This window comes from Drosophila melanogaster, chromosome 2R, assembly GCF_000001215.4.
Source record: "Drosophila melanogaster chromosome 2R".
Taxonomy (NCBI): domain Eukaryota; kingdom Metazoa; phylum Arthropoda; class Insecta; order Diptera; family Drosophilidae; genus Drosophila; species Drosophila melanogaster.
This window is the reverse complement of record NT_033778.4, coordinates 23304071-23320860: the sequence shown is the minus strand read 5'-3', so window position 1 is coordinate 23320860 and position 16790 is coordinate 23304071. Positions and strand designations below refer to the sequence as shown.

The 16790-nt window shown below is 45.7% G+C and overlaps 3 protein-coding genes across 5 annotated transcripts; all 3 read left to right on the top strand.

Moving 5' to 3' along the window:
- The first annotated feature begins 1512 nt into the window (after positions 1–1512).
- Positions 1513–2672, top strand: CG30412 (uncharacterized protein). 3 transcript variants are annotated; one of them, NM_137933.3, is made up of 2 exons: positions 1513–1747; positions 1845–2672. In NM_137933.3, exons 1-2 carry the CDS (start codon positions 1524–1526, stop codon positions 2497–2499), a joined length of 879 nt encoding a protein of 292 aa, NP_611777.3. In that variant the 5' UTR covers positions 1513–1523; the 3' UTR covers positions 2500–2672. The 3 variants fall into 3 exon arrangements, with proteins under 3 accessions (NP_611777.3, NP_001286763.1, NP_726305.1); NM_001299834.1 differs by having other exon boundaries at positions 1836–2672; NM_166590.2 differs by having other exon boundaries at positions 1513–2672.
- A 4334-nt stretch (positions 2673–7006) lies between these two features.
- HP1Lcsd (Heterochromatin Protein 1L chromoshadow domain) lies at positions 7007–7844 on the top strand. The gene is made up of 2 exons (NM_001259549.1): positions 7007–7059; positions 7560–7844. The coding sequence occupies exon 2, from the start codon at positions 7563–7565 to the stop codon at positions 7812–7814; it is 252 nt and encodes an 83-aa protein (NP_001246478.1). The 5' UTR covers positions 7007–7059; positions 7560–7562; the 3' UTR covers positions 7815–7844.
- A 3200-nt stretch (positions 7845–11044) lies between these two features.
- Prosbeta5R1 (Proteasome beta5 subunit-related 1) lies at positions 11045–12207 on the top strand. Its single transcript, NM_137932.2, has 2 exons — positions 11045–11282; positions 11339–12207. Exons 1-2 carry the CDS (start codon positions 11133–11135, stop codon positions 12134–12136), a joined length of 948 nt encoding a protein of 315 aa, NP_611776.1. The 5' UTR covers positions 11045–11132; the 3' UTR covers positions 12137–12207.
- Positions 12208–16790: the final 4583 nt, after the last annotated feature.

Genomic DNA, 16790 nt, shown 5'->3' with positions numbered 1-16790 from the left:
TTTTGGCCACTAAAAGTTCTCCATTCTTCCTCCGCCTCGGGCCGTCATTTTATTTCGTTTCATGTTTTATTCACCACTTCCGCCGGAAATAGACATGCGGACATGTGTGTGTGTGTCAGCGTGTGTGTGTGTGTTGGCCTAAACATTTGTCTCGTTTGGCACGCCGATGGATGGATGCCATAGATTTTTTTTTCGGGGATCTGGCCAACAAAGTAGAAACTGTATTCCCAAACAAATCCCACATAAATGCTCAATTTATAACAGACCGGAAGTTAAACTTAATCAAGCGTACTTTTTGGCTTATTGTTTAGTTTTTCCCCCCTTCGTATTTACTTAACATATTTTATTGCGATACTTCTCGTTCTGTTTTCCCCCTATTTTCCCGGGGATTACACGGGGATTTGGTGTGCCCAAATGCCTGGAATATCATCTCCATTCGTCGTGTCCCCTGCCATTTTCAGCATTTATTCATACTCAAACTCCATTGTCGTAGGTTCATTCCGTTTCGGTCATTTAATATTTCGTTTGATAAATCTGCGGCATCAAAAATGAATGCACGTATTTTTGTTTTCTGAATTAGTTAAAGCGTTCGTAGGCATCAAACTGAAACGGTTTTATCGGGGATTTGCATACGCATTGAGGCAACTGTACCCTTTAAAGGCTTGAAGGTTATTTGTTGTTCTTATGCCCGATATAAAGCCTTATAAAAACATGAATAAAACATAGCTTATAAGAGCTAAGCCAGTAAGGCTTTTCATTCATGCACTCTTTCGGTATTAATAATTTGGACGTGAACATGCAAGTCAAATGTTTTGCGGCAACTGTACACTTTGCAAAGTACCAAGTAGCTTGTTTCTGGGTGGCTTGTGCAATAGACTTTCATTTAATTATCCCAAAAATATTTGCATATTTTGCAGACGGCTTCCCCGAATCGAAATCAATTGGCAAGCAATTAACCCGATGTAGAAGTCGTTGGGCGAACCCTCATTCAACATGGCAAATTGGCGAGTCCTGAATGCCTTCCTCTTCGCCATTGTCTGTTTGCTTCGCCCGGGATAAACGAACGTCTGGGCAAACAAGTGCGGGTGGCTCAGATGGTCGAAGGTGGCTCCAGGTGAGAGGAGCTCCCTATGCGGAGGCACTATGCGTTTCCTAATGCATTCGATAATTGCATGCTGCCAAATCAATGGAGCCACTTCAACTGCGGGAGTCGGGAAGGATGTGTAGCGTCTTGGCCTCTGTCTCAGGCGGATTGAATTCCCTTCCATGTTGGCCTAATTAGGACCTTATTGTTGTTTTGCCAATATGAGAGGTTACACTTTAAATTCTATAGGATGGAGCAGCTTGAGTACATTTAAACGATAGAGGGACGATAGAGCTTTGCTATGGAATATATTCTAATCGATTGACTGACAAATTGGGAAGCCTTTCTTTCAGTGCATACTAACAGAGTGCAGGATGAACTGAAGTGGCAACTAGCTATCACTCACCCCGAGCATTCAATGCCAAGTGCTGACGCTCACATGTATTCCGTTCAATTTGAATATTCCGGCTTTTTAAATAGACAAAATTCAAAACAAATTAAACTATGGAATGATGTGGATACACCGGTTGCTGATGGACAAGTGCACCCGCTATGGTCATGTGCTGCGGCATTTGATTCGGGCTTCCAGGCGAACTGCGACCTCAACGGGACATCACCAGAGTGCTTCGGGAAAGGATGTGCCAATGGTGCAAATAAGTCCCGGTAAGAAACTGGACATCGAACTCGACTTTTTTGTGGCCAAGGACGAGCCGCACCAAATGTCCCTGCCCACGATGATATACTTTTACAGCCCACTCAGCCGATTGACCACCAAGTTGGCTCTCCTCCGGCTGAAGCTCCTTTGGGACTGGGACTTCTCCGAGCAGAAGTTCATTGAGAATTCGAGCCAGGCAGCCGCCGTTTTTACGGACTTCGTAAGGCGCCGCCGCAATCGGAATGTGGAGCGATGCAGTACGCCTATGGGTTTCAAGCAGATCAAGCACGATCTGTTGGATGATCCGCCCGACTGGAGGCTCAAAATGATGCGCTTCGAGAAGGAGCACTTCCGGCGGGCCATTCCGCTCAAGGTGCAGCTGCTGCGGCACTACGACCATCGTTTCGCCTTCCTGGACGTGGTCTTCGTGGCCCTGCGGAGATCCAATGACTTTCGCTCGCCGGCGGAACTTAGTGAGATGACGGAGCTGCTAAAGGAGTTCATAGATCCCGCTCAGTTAAGGGTGCCCCATCCCCTGATCTTCGCCGAGGTGTTCATGCGCTTCCGACGCGACTATTCCGTGGAACCCTCGAGAATGGGCAATGTGCAGGACAACAGTCGCTGCATGGGCCAGTGGCTCGTCTCCACGTACAAGGTGGTGCGTTTCGACATCCTCAACCAGCACCCGCTGTTCGATATTCCCGAGTTCGAGGAGTGGATGCCTCCGGTGCTGTCCAGGATGGGTCGCAGCTTTGAATAGAGTGCTTCTAGCAGCTGTGTCATTTTATTGCGTCATTTACTTTGAGAGAAATCATTGTGCTGTTAGATTCTGGTATGCTGTGGTCAAATTATTAGGTAAACCCGTCTCCATTCGCACTGAGCTGTAATTAACCTATTGAGAATCTGCAATAAAATCCGTCCATGTGATACTCCAAGCTCCAAGCAATGTTCTTACTGCCAGAAACAGGCCTTCGCCCAGTCTGGTTGATAGGGAAAACGAGCACATTTTCCCACGCAGAAAGTGTCATAAATTTGTAATTAGCATGGGTTCCCCTGTCGTCGACAAGATTCATGGGCGAAGTAGTGCCGATACCGCCAGTTCGGTTCTCAGCTGAGAAATCTTTTCCAGACTAGTTGGAGGAGGAAAGAAGGACCACAGGTGCAACTCACTCACCTGGTCGCTTATCGGAACACGTTTCTTTGCAAGCCTGTCAATAAGTTGAATTTACTATGCGCGTGAGTCCGAAACTGCAGGTTGCAACTGGTAAAATGAGGTGGTGGGTGTTTGGGAAAGGTCTTGGGAAACCCTTGGAACACTCTTCTTTGGCAGTCCTGCCAAGTCAGACTTGGCGCGATATGCTGCGGCTTCTGTTGCTGCCACTTTGCCACTTTCCGCTTGCCACTTGCCACTTGCCACTTTTCACATTTTGCAGCTGCACTCAAATTTAAAGCGTGCCATGTTATGCTTTTAATTTTCCGCCCAATAAAATCCTGTGGCTTTGGTTCCCAGAAATTACACTGTTGGGAGCCATTGCCATGTGCTCCCCCCCACCCCGCTGTTCCTTCAGTTTTGGCCCTTTCATCATTACGATGCAGTAATGAGTTTCTGCAACATTTGCTGCAAGGTTATTGTCCCTTAATCAAAAGTGCAGGCAAGCGTTCTGCTGAGGGAAATCCCTCTCTAATGATTTACAAATTTCTCGGGAAATTCTCGGAAATTTTAAAACCCAAACTGCTGGTGCGATCAAAAATCGCAGACAATACAGTACATTCTCTGCAAACTTCATTCGACTATGGCCCAATTAATAAACTTTTCGAGTGAGCGTAAAATATGTATGTAGGGATACACGTGTTCTGCAGTTACTAAGAGTTTGAAAGTTATTACTGCAAGCCTTCTAACTTGAAGAATTGAAATTATTTTCGAAATTGCTCTGTCACGTGAGCTGCGAAAACAAAAGCACCGAATGCCGTAGCTTAAAACTTGGGCCACCCAAGCCAAACCGAGCAAAACAAGGATACGGCGGTCCAGACCGAAGGATACCGTAGGATCGGAGATACAGCGCAGTCGGATTTGGAGCGGAGTGGGAAGCGGGCATGCTCCAAAGACACTGGACACCACTTGGTGGAGCGGATGGCTTGGCACATACTTCAGCTCCAATTGGAGTAAAGCTGTTCACCAGAGGACCACTTGGTTCGGGAGCCATGACAATTTTGTTTTCAACTCGGGACACTGACCGTAATGGCCAACAAAACAAATGACGGTGCCATTGACAGGACAGTTAAAGAAGTTGGCTAAGAGATGGAGAGAGGGGGGATGGGAGCCACTATATTCTGCGATGACAATGACTTTTTAAATTGTTTCATGAATGTGTCAGTTTCGGTCAGAAAGTTTACCAACGAAGCGCAGATGCTGGAAAATAAATGGCAGAAGATTGCGCCCGATAGAAAGAGATGGGGCGAGTGGTGCGGGAGCGAGATGGCTGTACGCTGTGCAGCAATCTACTTGGTTAACATCATCATTATCGTGAGCATGACGATTACACGATATCGCTACGTGATAATGAGCATGAACGGGCGAAATCAGACTTTATGACTTCATTTCCCATCCAAACAGCCAACCACCCACACACACACACACACACACACTCCTACACACCGGAGAATGTGTGTAAAAGCGACTCAAATTGCAGGTGTGGCAGCCACACCGCAGACTCGCAGTTGCAACACCTGCTACTTCCAGCGGAAAGCCAGCATCGGTGCCAGCCGCTTGGCACTTTTCTAGCTGAATGTGGTTTCAATACAAGATATTCCATTAATAATATATATCATAATCTATAATAGTATTATAAAATATATTATGTAAGCTTACACTTTTGAATTTTCCAAGGATTAATAAGTTTGAAATCTACAGATTTGATTACTGCATATAGCTACCAATTTGGCATTTCGTTTCGAATCTGAAGAGAATGCAGCACTGGTCATCAGAATGCCGTGTCAGTTAACGGGACCCTGGGCTAAAGTGCATTTGATGCTGCCGCCCGGCTGACAAACCACCCATCCACCAGCCACCGCCCACCTGGAAAGTGGGTGGCTTCGATGCATCGAGATGCCGACACCGTAGCAGACACAATTAAATAGACATTCGCCGGCTTTGATAGCGCCATTTGGGATCGGGGTGGTGGATCCAGGTGTGCCAAATGGGCGGGCGGAGTGGGTTTGGAAAAGTGGGCGGGAAAAGCTATTTGTGCGTCCCGTTAAGACCATGAAGAGTGCTACAAAACTTTATGCATGACATTCTGGCGCAGTAAGTTCACTAAATCAAATTGTTGCTTATCCCGCGAAATCTGCGGCAATTTTTCATCGTTTCTTGCGGAAATTTCATTGGGAAAACTAATTCGCATGCCGACTCTCTCTTCTTCTTCTTCGAAGAAAACCCCAAGCATGCAACTCAACTTAACTCGAATTGATAAAGCACATTGAAACGAGAGAAGTAAACAATTTGGCATGCAAATTGGAGAAACATGCACTTCACGGCTGGCTGCACTGCGAGGGCAGTTCCTGCACTTTCAGCTAAAAGCTTGATTATAACCCACGATTACGGAAGTGAAGCAAAAATCCCAGTTTGTATTCAGCAGAACCTTATGAATGTAAATCCCGATCGCTTTTTGGTACTACTTATTGGCAGGTTGGCGGATAAGGCTTAACACCAAAGTTACCAGCGGCAAACTTTATAATTACCCCGCTGTCCTGGGTTGGCATTTTCACCACATATGCATGCAGTGGGTAGGGGTGCTTGCATTTTCCGAGGACCATCGCCCTCCAAATGCGAATATCTCCCAGCTTCGCCAGCCCACTTTTCACGTTAATGCGTATGCATAAAACTTTGCAGCACATGACTGGGGATAAGTATGGGAAATATTTAAAAGAAAAGTTTCGACTTCGAGAAGAAACACTTGAACAGCTGACGACGCCGACGACACTGGGGTGGCAAGTGGGGAAAACTCTGGCGCCAGACTACCGAGCAAATAATTTCCAATTTACCCCTAAAAAACATAAAAGATGGCAAACATTTCATTTTTTATAATGGCATATTTAAGACTGTGCAACTGGTTTGAAACACTTTTAATGAGCACTTGAATGGCTGTCGAGGGGGCGGCGGGAAATTTATTTTACTTTACCCCGGTTGCTGATGAAAAATTACTTTCATTTTAATTAGGAACTGCATCAAAGTGCAAAGTAGGAGCGAGTGGTGTGTGCGAAAAGACGAAAAATTAAATTAAAAACACTTTTGTGCATTTAAGCAAATAAAGAGAGCGTGCCGCACACACATGCTGGAAAAACCCCGTCCCCAGTGGGTGGTCTTATGTGCGAGGGGGGGCGGGGGCGTCAGTGGGTGGTGCTTGGATTTTCCCAGCACTGTTTTTCCTTGTACGTGCCGAGCGGAGTTTTATTTTTTAATTAAGCTGTTTACATTTAGTCGTAATGTCCTTGCAGCGTCCCTTTATGGCAAGCGCGGGTTTTGTCGCCTTACCTTCCACCTTTCACCTTTGCCCCGCTGAGCGCACACACCCACTTCCCACTTTCGCCCACCACCGCCCACTTTTCCCCACTTTCGCCCACAATTGCAGTGGCCGCACCTTTGTGGGTCAAGTGAGCAGCCAAGTTCTTGCAGCTGTCGGCAGCACAATTAAAAATGTGCAAACTTGCATTATTAAAATAAAGAATTTCATTTCATTCCGTCCGACACTTTTCCAACCCCTTTCCCCCCCCCCCCCCCTCTACCAAAAACGAAACAAACAAAAAAAAAAGGGAAAATCGCGGAGAATGGCTTTAATCAAATGCCAATACATTTTCGTTTTTCACAATTTGATTAATGCGTCCGGCAGTCAAAAACGTGCCCTAGTTGCAGCCTAAATGTTGCACAGCCTTTGGCAAATAGGCAACAACAAATATTAATTAAATTGAGCATGCAAAGTCAATTAATTGCCACGCTTTTGGTTAATTAAAGTCATTGAAATATTTACATACATATGTATGTGCGGTAACATCGACCTATCGGCTGGCATACACGATTCAATTAATTAAAATGTTTTGCAAACGCTTCCTACCTTTTTCCAGGATAATTGGCCTCAGGTGCGACAGTTGGTAATTAAAGGGAAGAGCAAAAAGTTGGCAGCGGCAGAAAAAAATGCTTAACTATGTAATTGCAAATATCGATAACACATGCCATGCCAATTTAGCGTCTTGCAACACTGCCAGTGAAAAAGTTGCAATTCACCAAACATCTTAATCTTTCCAGGCGAATTTTTCCATTAAACGGGTGAGTTTCCTTATAATCAGCGATGCATGTATTGCCACTAAAATCAAGCGATGCAGCGCAATTAAATCGCATAGCAGTGCGCATAAATTGAGGAAATTGTCATTGCCTCGATAATCAGAGGAGAATCACCCGAAGTGGAATCTCTTTCAGTTCTTTGACAGTATCGTCCATCGAATGCGGCAAGAAGCCGTGGCCCAAAACTCAGAAGCGTGGCATTCACATGAGCAGCTCTCCCTGGTCATTGCCACTTTTCTCTGTTGCCGCCACGGAGTTGCGATGGACGCGTGCCTGTTTGTTGGTCAACAACAATCAAAGTGCATTTGCATTGTTTGGCGGCGTGAAAGAAAAAAGTTTGTGCCGACGATGCACCGGCACATTCCATGTGACTCAAAGTCAACGACCCAGTGTTGCAAGAGTTTTGCATTCAACCTAAAGTGTTGAATTTAGGTGCTTTCCCGGTATAGAAAACTTATAAGTAATACTGTTTTATTTTCTTTTAGATAATGGACCGCACGCCATTTGTCCGGGGTAGGATGGTAGAAAAAATAGTTTACGTTTTTACGACAGCGAATAAAAATACGATGTTTCTGATAAAGTTCAAGGACTCGCCCGTGGTGGAAGTGGTTCCAGGTATCGAGGCCAACAGACGCATTCCCCAAATGGTGATCGAATTCTACATGGACCACCTATCCTTGCCCCCGCCCGAATCCCGGAAAGGCAATCCAAGAAAGAGAAAAGCCAGCGAGGATGGATGATTTATAATTAAATTCAATTATGCAGCAAACGAAACACGTTGTTTTTGGTTGCCTATCGTCTGGGCGGAGTTTTCTTTTCGCACCTTACCGCTCGAATCGATCATGAAAATTTACGACGCTGTTGGCCATAAAAGCCAAGCAGGGAAAACTAATTAGGCAGATATCAAATTCGGATTAATGGCTCTCAAAGAACCATAAAATCCTGGAGCGCAACAATTAGGATGCGTATCTCCGGATATGTGAGAGTTGGCAATTGGCTTGGAATGCCGGCAAATATGTTGTGTCAACCATAAAAGCCAACTTGAATGCTTTCGGCACTCTGGCCATGAAAACCAATGCAAAGTCGTTAGTCGTTAAAACCTACAAGAAGTTCTGCCCCTCAAGATGTCGATTCCTGGCGAGATGATGAAAAAGTTTGAGCGGTTGGCCGGGGAGTTTGTTTTATGGCCGCACTTCGGGAATTACTTTCCATTTATAAAATTTTAATCTGGCCCATAAATAAGCATTGCAATTGGACTTCGTGTACTTTTTGCCCGACTAATGGACTGTTCTCAGGCCAAAGTTTTTAATTTAATGCATCATCGTAAAATCCCGCACTTTGTTTGGCGTACAAATATTGTATTGTAGTTTGCCCCACTGGTTTGTATCTGACTTTGATGTCGGCGGATCAATGTGGATCAACTTTTTCATAAGCAGCACACGTAGACAAATTTAATGTAAATTGAATGGAAATTAGAAAAGCGTGTTTTATTGTATATGCTTCAGGTGAATACTTAACCTGAAGGTCATCGAAAAGAGATTTGAGTGGAAACTAGCTTAATGATAGCTACTATTGATTTTTTGATGTGCATTATTTTGGAAAAGTCTGGGCCGCAAGTGAATACGACGGCCTAATCCATTTGGCGGGCCTTTTTCAATTAAAATAAATTAAACGCAAATGTCAAAACTGCTTTCGGGGAATCCCCCGCCGCCGACCGTCGCTCTGTCACAATTTGGGCAGCTTTGGGGCTTTGACAGGTCCGCGGGACAGATGATGAACTACAAATTGGACGGCGGTGGTTGGGTGGCTCACTGAGATCGGTGGCTTGGTGGGTGGTGGGTATGATGCCCCAGTCATGGGAAAGTTTTGCGTCATTTTGGGAGCAGGCAAGTCTGGTTGGTTGGGCGCCTTAAGCAAGCTTAAAAGTTGCTGGCAACAAAGTTGGTGGGCTGAGTTGGCGAACAATAAGCAGTAAAACAACGGATTTGAAGGATTTTGAAACAATAATGCTAAGCGGCAAAAGTAAATAAAACGAAAGTGAAATAAAATATTCGCCGGCGAAAGTCCCTAAAACGCTTTTTGCTTACGTGCGCCTTAGTTGAATTTTATTTTAACAATTCTCGGCGGAGTTTCGTTTTTGTAATTCGAGAGCTTAAAAAGAAACTCTTTGAAAAGATTCGGGGAATATTCCTAAGCTTGTCAACAAGGTGGTTTATTTTTTATTACTCAGCAAAGTTGCCTAAGTGGATTGAGAGCAAAGTTATTCAATGTTTAGTGTCTATTAAGCAACTCGCTCATCTTGCATAGTTCATCTATTGTATAATAAGGCTCATGTGATTTCAAATTGTAAATAATTAAGAACTATGCACCGAATAAAAGGCTATTATTTTGGCTCTCAACTAAATCCGATGCCACAAAATCGTGCTCTTGGTCCAGCGCTGCAACGATTCGCAGACGGGAAGCTCAAGTTTGGCCTAATCTCTTATTCGCTCTTGACTTGGCGTCATTTTAGTCATTAAAACAGGTTCAGACTGAGTAATCTGCCAGCCACTTCAGGCCAAAAGCGAAGGGAATGGCCAGATTCTTCCACTACGCTGCCTTAGTTAGTTGCCCTCTAATAAACTGGCAGCGGAAATTTTTAACAAGTTGTTGCCAGTGCACAAAACTGGGCTGTAATTAACGCAGGACAGATGCCGCGCAGGGCAGGGAGGGGGAAATGGGGATTCGGGATGCAGGATGATGGTGGCCAGGAGGAGCTGGTGGAGTAGCATCGTCTGGGTTAGACGAGATTTTGCATATCAGATTGCTGCCCCGGCTCCAGTTTGTCCCTGCCCTGTGATTTAATAATCAGAGCTGGCTGTCAAAACTATCCAGCAACTGCAGCGCTGCGAAAGAATTGTCATATTTGTTGATAAGCTGAATACCCTACAGCAATCTAAAGTTTATATAATAAATATATACAAAATATACCGACAAACCTTAAGTATCCAATTGGATACTTAAATAATACTTAATACTAATACTTAGACTTAACATTTAGATAGTCCAGTAAACTATTATGCTTCGTGACCAATAAAATAACAGTGAGTGGTTTCATGTACTCATAGTTAGGGTATGTTTGGATGAAGGGCTTAGCCAGCTCGTTTCTTTTGCCTCGATTTTTCCTTTCCAGCCCGCCTTTCTCCGAATTGCTTCCGCCCCCTTAGTTTTCCATTCGAAGGGCGGGGGGAATGCAGGCTGCAATGGAAAGCGCGTGCAAAAATGAAATGTGCCAATGTGGCGGATGGGAGATGCGGAATGGGGAATGGGAAATGGAATTCGGTGGTTTGGGGAATGCGGAGGCCAAGTCCTCGGCAATTTGCATAAATTTAGATCAGTGACACATGGCGTCCACTAATGGAGGCAGTGGGAGCAGCCGGAGTGACTGCGACTGCCACTGGGATGGGACATATATCACGGGGGGTATCAGGCCAGTCGACCCGCGGACTCAAACAGTTTGGCAAACATTGCCAATTGGCCTTTAATTAGCGGCTAATCCGTTTGCCACCGCCTGCGAGTGGGCGTGGTCACTGCGAAAGCACCTTCTATGCCATTCCCCACTCGTTTTGGTCCCAATTTCGCATCTCGGCAGGTGGCGATGATGACCCTGCCCGGCAGTCCAATTAAAATGTCGTGTATCTCTGCGGTGGCGCCACTGCCACTGCCACTGCCACTGCCCACAGAAGGTCCATTGGATTCCACTTGGGTGGCCGGCGAAAGTGCCGCTGCGACCACTCTCACCCACTAACCATGAAATGCCAATGGAATCGGAGACTGCGAATTGCCGCTGCGGATTGTCCAGTGGAGCGAAACTTTCAAGCGGAATGCGATATTTTGATGGGAACAAGATGTCCAGCTTTCTGATCTTGTGATCTTGTTTTGATTAAAGTACATTTTTGATACACTTGTAAGATGCCTTAGAGACTTAACTCCACAATCATTCGAGCTCGTTTAGTGTGCTCATTTACACATTACACTAAACTATTTATTGGAAATAATAAACTCTTTTTGAACACATAATGGCTCTGGAAGCGATTTGCGGCATGAATAAAATGCCTTTTATGCGGCGCTTCGATGACTTGCAGTCCGAATGGCAGAAGGAGCAGCTTCGCGAGGCAACCAGTAATTTTGAGAATCCCTACGAACTGATGGCGCCTCCCTTCGAAAGAGTTAGTATAGGTTTCATAATCCAAAAGATCCATCTAAGATTGAAACTCTTCTCAAGCCCGCTGAAAATCTGCCCAAGATCCTGTCGCACTGTGGCATTCGCATGGATTTCGATCACGGCACCACCACTCTGGGTTTCAAGTATCGCGGAGGAGTGATTCTGTGTGCTGATTCTAGGGCCACCTCTGGCCAGTATATTGGATCCCAGACGATGAGGAAAATAGTCGAGCTGAACGACTATATGCTGGGCACATTGGCCGGCGGAGCCGCCGATTGCGTCTACTGGGATCGGGTTTTGGCTAAGGAGTGTCGCCTGCACCAGCTGCGCTATCGGAAACGCATGACCGTGGACACGGCTGCCCGGATCATCTGCAACATATCCACGGAGTACAAGGGCATGGGTCTGGTGATGGGCATGATGCTGGCCGGCTTCGACGACGAGGGACCCAAGCTGATTTACGTGGACTCGGAGGGCATGAGATCCCATGGTCAAGTCTTCTCCGTGGGCAGCGGTTCTCCATATGCGCTCGGCGTATTGGACACTGGGTACCGCTATGATCTCTCCGATCAGGAGGCCTATGACCTGGCCAGGCGAGCGATTTACCATGCGACCAGTAAGGATGCCTATTCTGGTGGAATCGTGCGTCTCTACCACATTCATTCGGAGGGCTGGCGAAATATCTGCAATACGGACTGCTCCGATCTCCATGACTCGTATTGCGCATCTGGGTGTCCGGGGAACGAGAAGGATGTAGGAAACGTAGGCGATCCCGACAATGATAAGCCCTGTTCCAGTGGCTGGACGAAGAAGAATATCACAGCAGACAATTTGCAGACTAAGCTGGCAACGGTATGAAAATTTGGAAATTATTGGAGCAACATTAGCAAAAATTTCTGTGGAAGTAAAACTTCTGTCGTGCAAAACGTATAAAGTGTTAGTGTTTATGGTAATGGGAATTTGTGGCAGTGAAGAAGTCCGGAATTTATCGTGAGAATAGTTTTCCGAACCGTATGCTGGATTGTTCTATCTAATCCTCTTCAGTTCTAAAAGCACACATACAGATACATTTCAAAGTTTTAGCCACTAATAATGAAAACAAGAGCTGCATACATACAAATGCCTTTCGCCCCGCACTCGCCACACTTTAAAAGCTGTGCTTCTATCTAATTTTTTTCACTCCTCAAACTCCCCTCTCTTCCATCCTCCACTGCGGAAAATATACGAGCAACTTTCGCTCGCTAAACGAACTTTTCCTATAAATCAAAATAATAACTTCTAAGCTCGCAATGACTTTCCCCAAATGGGCGTGCCGCACACAAAATACGGCCAACGAAATGTTCGCCGAAATGTTGCACTCCGTGTCTTTGGGTTGTCATCAACAAATGTTGCAGATGCCACTGCCTGGAGACTCCGTCCGGGGGATCTGCTCCTCACTGCCCATCCCCTCCCCCTCCCCCGCCGGAAAAGCGCAACCGCAGACATTAGCAGGCGTAGGTCATTCTCTCCCAAACGCCCCACTGGGTGGTGACCCTCATCCTCATCTTTATCCCCATTATCGTCCTCATCCTCATCGGGATCTTCCTCCTCCTCGTTGCACGACTGTTAAGGCGCTCTGAGCATGCGATAAATTTAATAAATTACAAACCAAATCCGCAAATTTGTTGAATTCCAAAAGAAGAGGAAAGAGCACCAAATGACTACACGGAGGAAATACGAATATTAAATATATTATTAAGCAAATATATCAAATGCACAAAATGATGTGCAAGTAGACATAACTCTCAAGAACGGTATTTTTGTAAGATATATAATTTGTGCTATGCACTATAACTTTTCTCTCAGTGCTTAAGGAGTTGGTGGTGGCAGCATTTGCACGGCGTTTTGGGCACATGTGAGTTGCAGAACGTGTGGTGAAACAGCTGGATTGTGGGGGGGCTGGAAGGGAGGCGGAGCAACATCGGGCCAAAAGGCGTTTTGTGGCAAAAAGTTTTACTGTAAATTGCTTTTAATCTAATGAACGTCGCCAGCAGGAGCTGCAAAACTGGGGGGGAATGGAGACAACTTGCCAGCCCCCAAGTCGTCCTCGAGAGTCATTTTTCCTCTGTGGTGTCATTAGAAAATTACTTAAAGCCAAAGCCGTGTGGCCCAAGTTCGGAAAATCCTCATTGCGGGTAAGTGGAGCAAAAGTGGCGGAAAAAATGTTGCAACCCGGGTTAATGGGTCAAAACTATTTTCCGGCAGCACTAGATTTGTGTACTTACTTCCATGGTGGCAAGAAGTGGCCACGCACAAATTTTCCAAACGCGTTGAACAACAAAACGTAGAAGTGTATTAAATTTCTAATATTTTAAAATGCCAAAGGTTTTACTCTTTAAAGAGTGGACTTAAAATTAAAATTTTCAGTTTAACTACCTGGCTGCAATCTCTACTGAAAATCGCTGTGCGAAATATTAGCATACAATAATGAAGTGGTTGTTTTCAAAATAACGCAAACTAATTGATAGTATCGATTTTCCCAAATTAGCTGGTTTCCTTCTCCATTACAAAATTCGCCCCAGCCTTCAGCTAATATGGCATAAAAAGCTTGTCGAAAAAAAAAAACGCAGCAACCATAATTTAAATTAATTTGCAAACAACAAGAGCGGCAGCAACAACAAGCTGCAACACCTGCGATGTTGCTGCTGCGCGTTGTTGCTGCTGCAGTTGTTGCGTTGTTGCTGCTGCTGCTGCCATTCCACTTTTGTCAACGAGCTCAAATTCAATGAAATTTCACACTTTGTCGTTAAAAGCGCGCCGCTTGCAAGAGGTGGAAAGTCCGGAGGGGGGCGTTAACTGTCAGGCATAAGGATGCAAATATGCAAATGGATTTTGCTACGGAGCGGCGTAGGAGGAGCAGGGGGAGGAGGAGGTGCATCCGAAGACGGCGGAGATCGTAAGAGTCTGCCAGAGTGTTTGACAAGCAAGCGTGACTGCTCGCTGGGCGGAGACTGGCGGAGTGGGCAGGGATGTTGCCTGCCGGTGATGATGATGTTGCCCCTGTCACCGGCCGAAGCTGCAGCAGCAACACTTGGCCAACAGCTACACACACACACACATAGATGGCGGCTCGGGAGACAGCGGATGTGGCAGCGATGCCTCGTTTGGCAGTTTCATTAACCGACTGCGGAGGGGCAGCAGGCGATGGGTGGCTACACGACACCAGGCCAACTGCAACTGCAACAAGAACAGCAGCAGCAGAAGCAGCAGCAGCAAATGCAAATGCAAATGCAACATCATCGCCCATATTAGGAGCAGCAGCTACAACAAAATCAGTGCACAGCGAAAAACTGAAGGGGATATATATATAAATATTTAAGCAATATTTAATAGTGCCCAGAAATGGAGGGGGTTTTGATGATTCATATGGTTCAGAGATTGATTGTCATGGTATCGATGTAAGAAAGTACCTATTCATAAGAAATATTCTAATAGATTTTCCTTGTACAAGTTGACAAGGTATTTCTTGCAGTGCAACAGCAGCAACATCTTCTCCGCCAGCAGCGTCAAATGCACTTCCAATTTATCAGCTCTGGGCTGCCAGTTTTCCTTGCCTTCAGGTACCCCTAAGCCCCCCTGAGCCACCTAAATCGCCACCGAATCCCCCCCTCTGCTGAGCATGCTGCTTGTGCAACATGAGGCAACATCAAAGTGCAGATGTTGTTGATGCGCCGCTGCTGCTGCTGCTGCAGTTGTCGCAGTTGGTGTTGCCGCTGCGGCAAAGCGATGTTGCAGCTAGATGGTGCCGTTGTGTGTTCTCCATTATTGCTACTTTGGCGGCAACTGCACATTAGTCGCATATCTGTTGAAATTCACAGCAATTAGTTGGCGGCCCAGTGAAAAAAGCAATTATGGAAATCAGCTCTCAAAGCGAGTTAATTATGGGTATTGAAAATGGGTCCAATTATTGTACGTCAGTGTAGGGAATTGAACAAGAAAGCGGATATGTTGCCGCTTGCAACAGTTTAAACGATTAAAAAGGAGGATTTCTTGTCAATATGCATTTAGAATTCACCGACTGATTGTAAGCGGAGTTTGATCATCAATATGGCAATAGGAACTGCTGGCTGTGCTGATCCGAGCACCTCGTTATGATTCTTATTCATTGATGCTGCATCGTTAATCTTGTGAAATTCGAATCCTCTTGCGAGTGCTTCAAGTGCCGCCAGTTAAACTGTGTCACAGTTATACCATTATTCGCTTATTTCGTTGAAGACAAAAAGGATTCATTCCAGTTTCGCCTCGTCCTTTTTCCTGGCAATTGCATTTTATGTAGCGACAACGGCTCATTGCAGGCATTTTTGCGCAAATCCTTGTGATTGCAATGAATAATATTTTTAATGCAAATAACCAGAGGACAACAGCGCAGGAGACTAGCGGCTCCTCCGGCTGGCGCTGGATGAGATGACAGTCGCGCTGACAGGCGGCAAGAATGGCAATGAGGCGGACGCCAAGTGGGGCAGCACTACGACTCCGGCGGGAGCTGGGCCGAGTAAGCTGTTCCCTCGTTCCTGCTCGTTCTCCTCCTCGCGGCGCATTTCATTCATTTTCTTTTCAATTTCAATTCCCGTCAAGATTGCTGCACCTCCTCTGCCACGCCAAGTGCCTGCCACCCACCCGTCCACTGATACCCCTTTTCTTCGGCATCCCATCAGCGCTCTCATCTCTGTAGTGGAAATCATCCCATCGTCCGGTAATGAAATTTTACTCATTGTTTCCCAGTTTGGCACTGGCGAATTGCCACGGGTGTTCCGAAAAGTATCTGAAATTTCCCGCAAGGACATCTTTATCGCTGGTCTGGTCTGTCGTCTCTTATTCGACTGAGCTGTAAAACCATTTCTCGTAGTGATTATTTTATTCTGTATACTTGATGGCGATGGAGGCTTACGGGAACATCCCAGTTGATAGTCCCCCCCCCCCTCACTCGTTCATATCCTTTATGTTCATCGGCTTGTCAGCATTGTCATCGTCAACGTCGCTTCGCTGCACTTCTATCAGTATCATCATTATCATCATCATCTGATATTCATTACAGTTGCATAAGAAGACATAAGAAGATTGGGGCAGAGAGTCCTTTGCTTATTATTATTCATGACTAGTAATTTGTTATCTCCAGTTGCCCGGCTCGCATTGTTGTGTCCCTTGCGGATATTTAATGAAATTGCACTTTTGCATGTGTTGCATCCCGTGCGATGAAACAAAGTAGGTCATTTCGCTTTTCTTACAATTTAATGCGCACCGACGACGCACGTAGACAAAGTGTATTTATTTTATTTTCCAAAACATTGGCGATGTAACCTAATTTGCAGAGCCTTCCGACTCCTGCGACTCCGGCGACCCCTTGGCCAGCGAGCCATTTCTAATTTATGCAAAAATCGACCCTGGCAAGTCAACTGGCCATATTTCAGCCATTTAGGCCAGACACAAACAGCCAAATTCTCCAGCCAGCAAATCCACACACGTACGCATATAT

Bases quoted from the DNA above. Each gene is read 5' to 3' on its own strand.
- CG30412 (NM_166590.2), top strand. From the start codon at position 1,594: ATGATGTGGATACACCGGTTGCTGATGGACAAGTGCACCCGCTATGGT.
- HP1Lcsd (NM_001259549.1), top strand. From the start codon at position 7,563: ATGGACCGCACGCCATTTGTCCGGGGTAGGATGGTAGAAAAAATAGTT.
- Prosbeta5R1 (NM_137932.2), top strand. From the start codon at position 11,133: ATGGCTCTGGAAGCGATTTGCGGCATGAATAAAATGCCTTTTATGCGG. The intron at 11,283-11,338 runs GTTAGTATAGGT...ACTCTTCTCAAG, and splicing joins TGGCGCCTCCCTTCGAAAGA to CCCGCTGAAAATCTGCCCAA.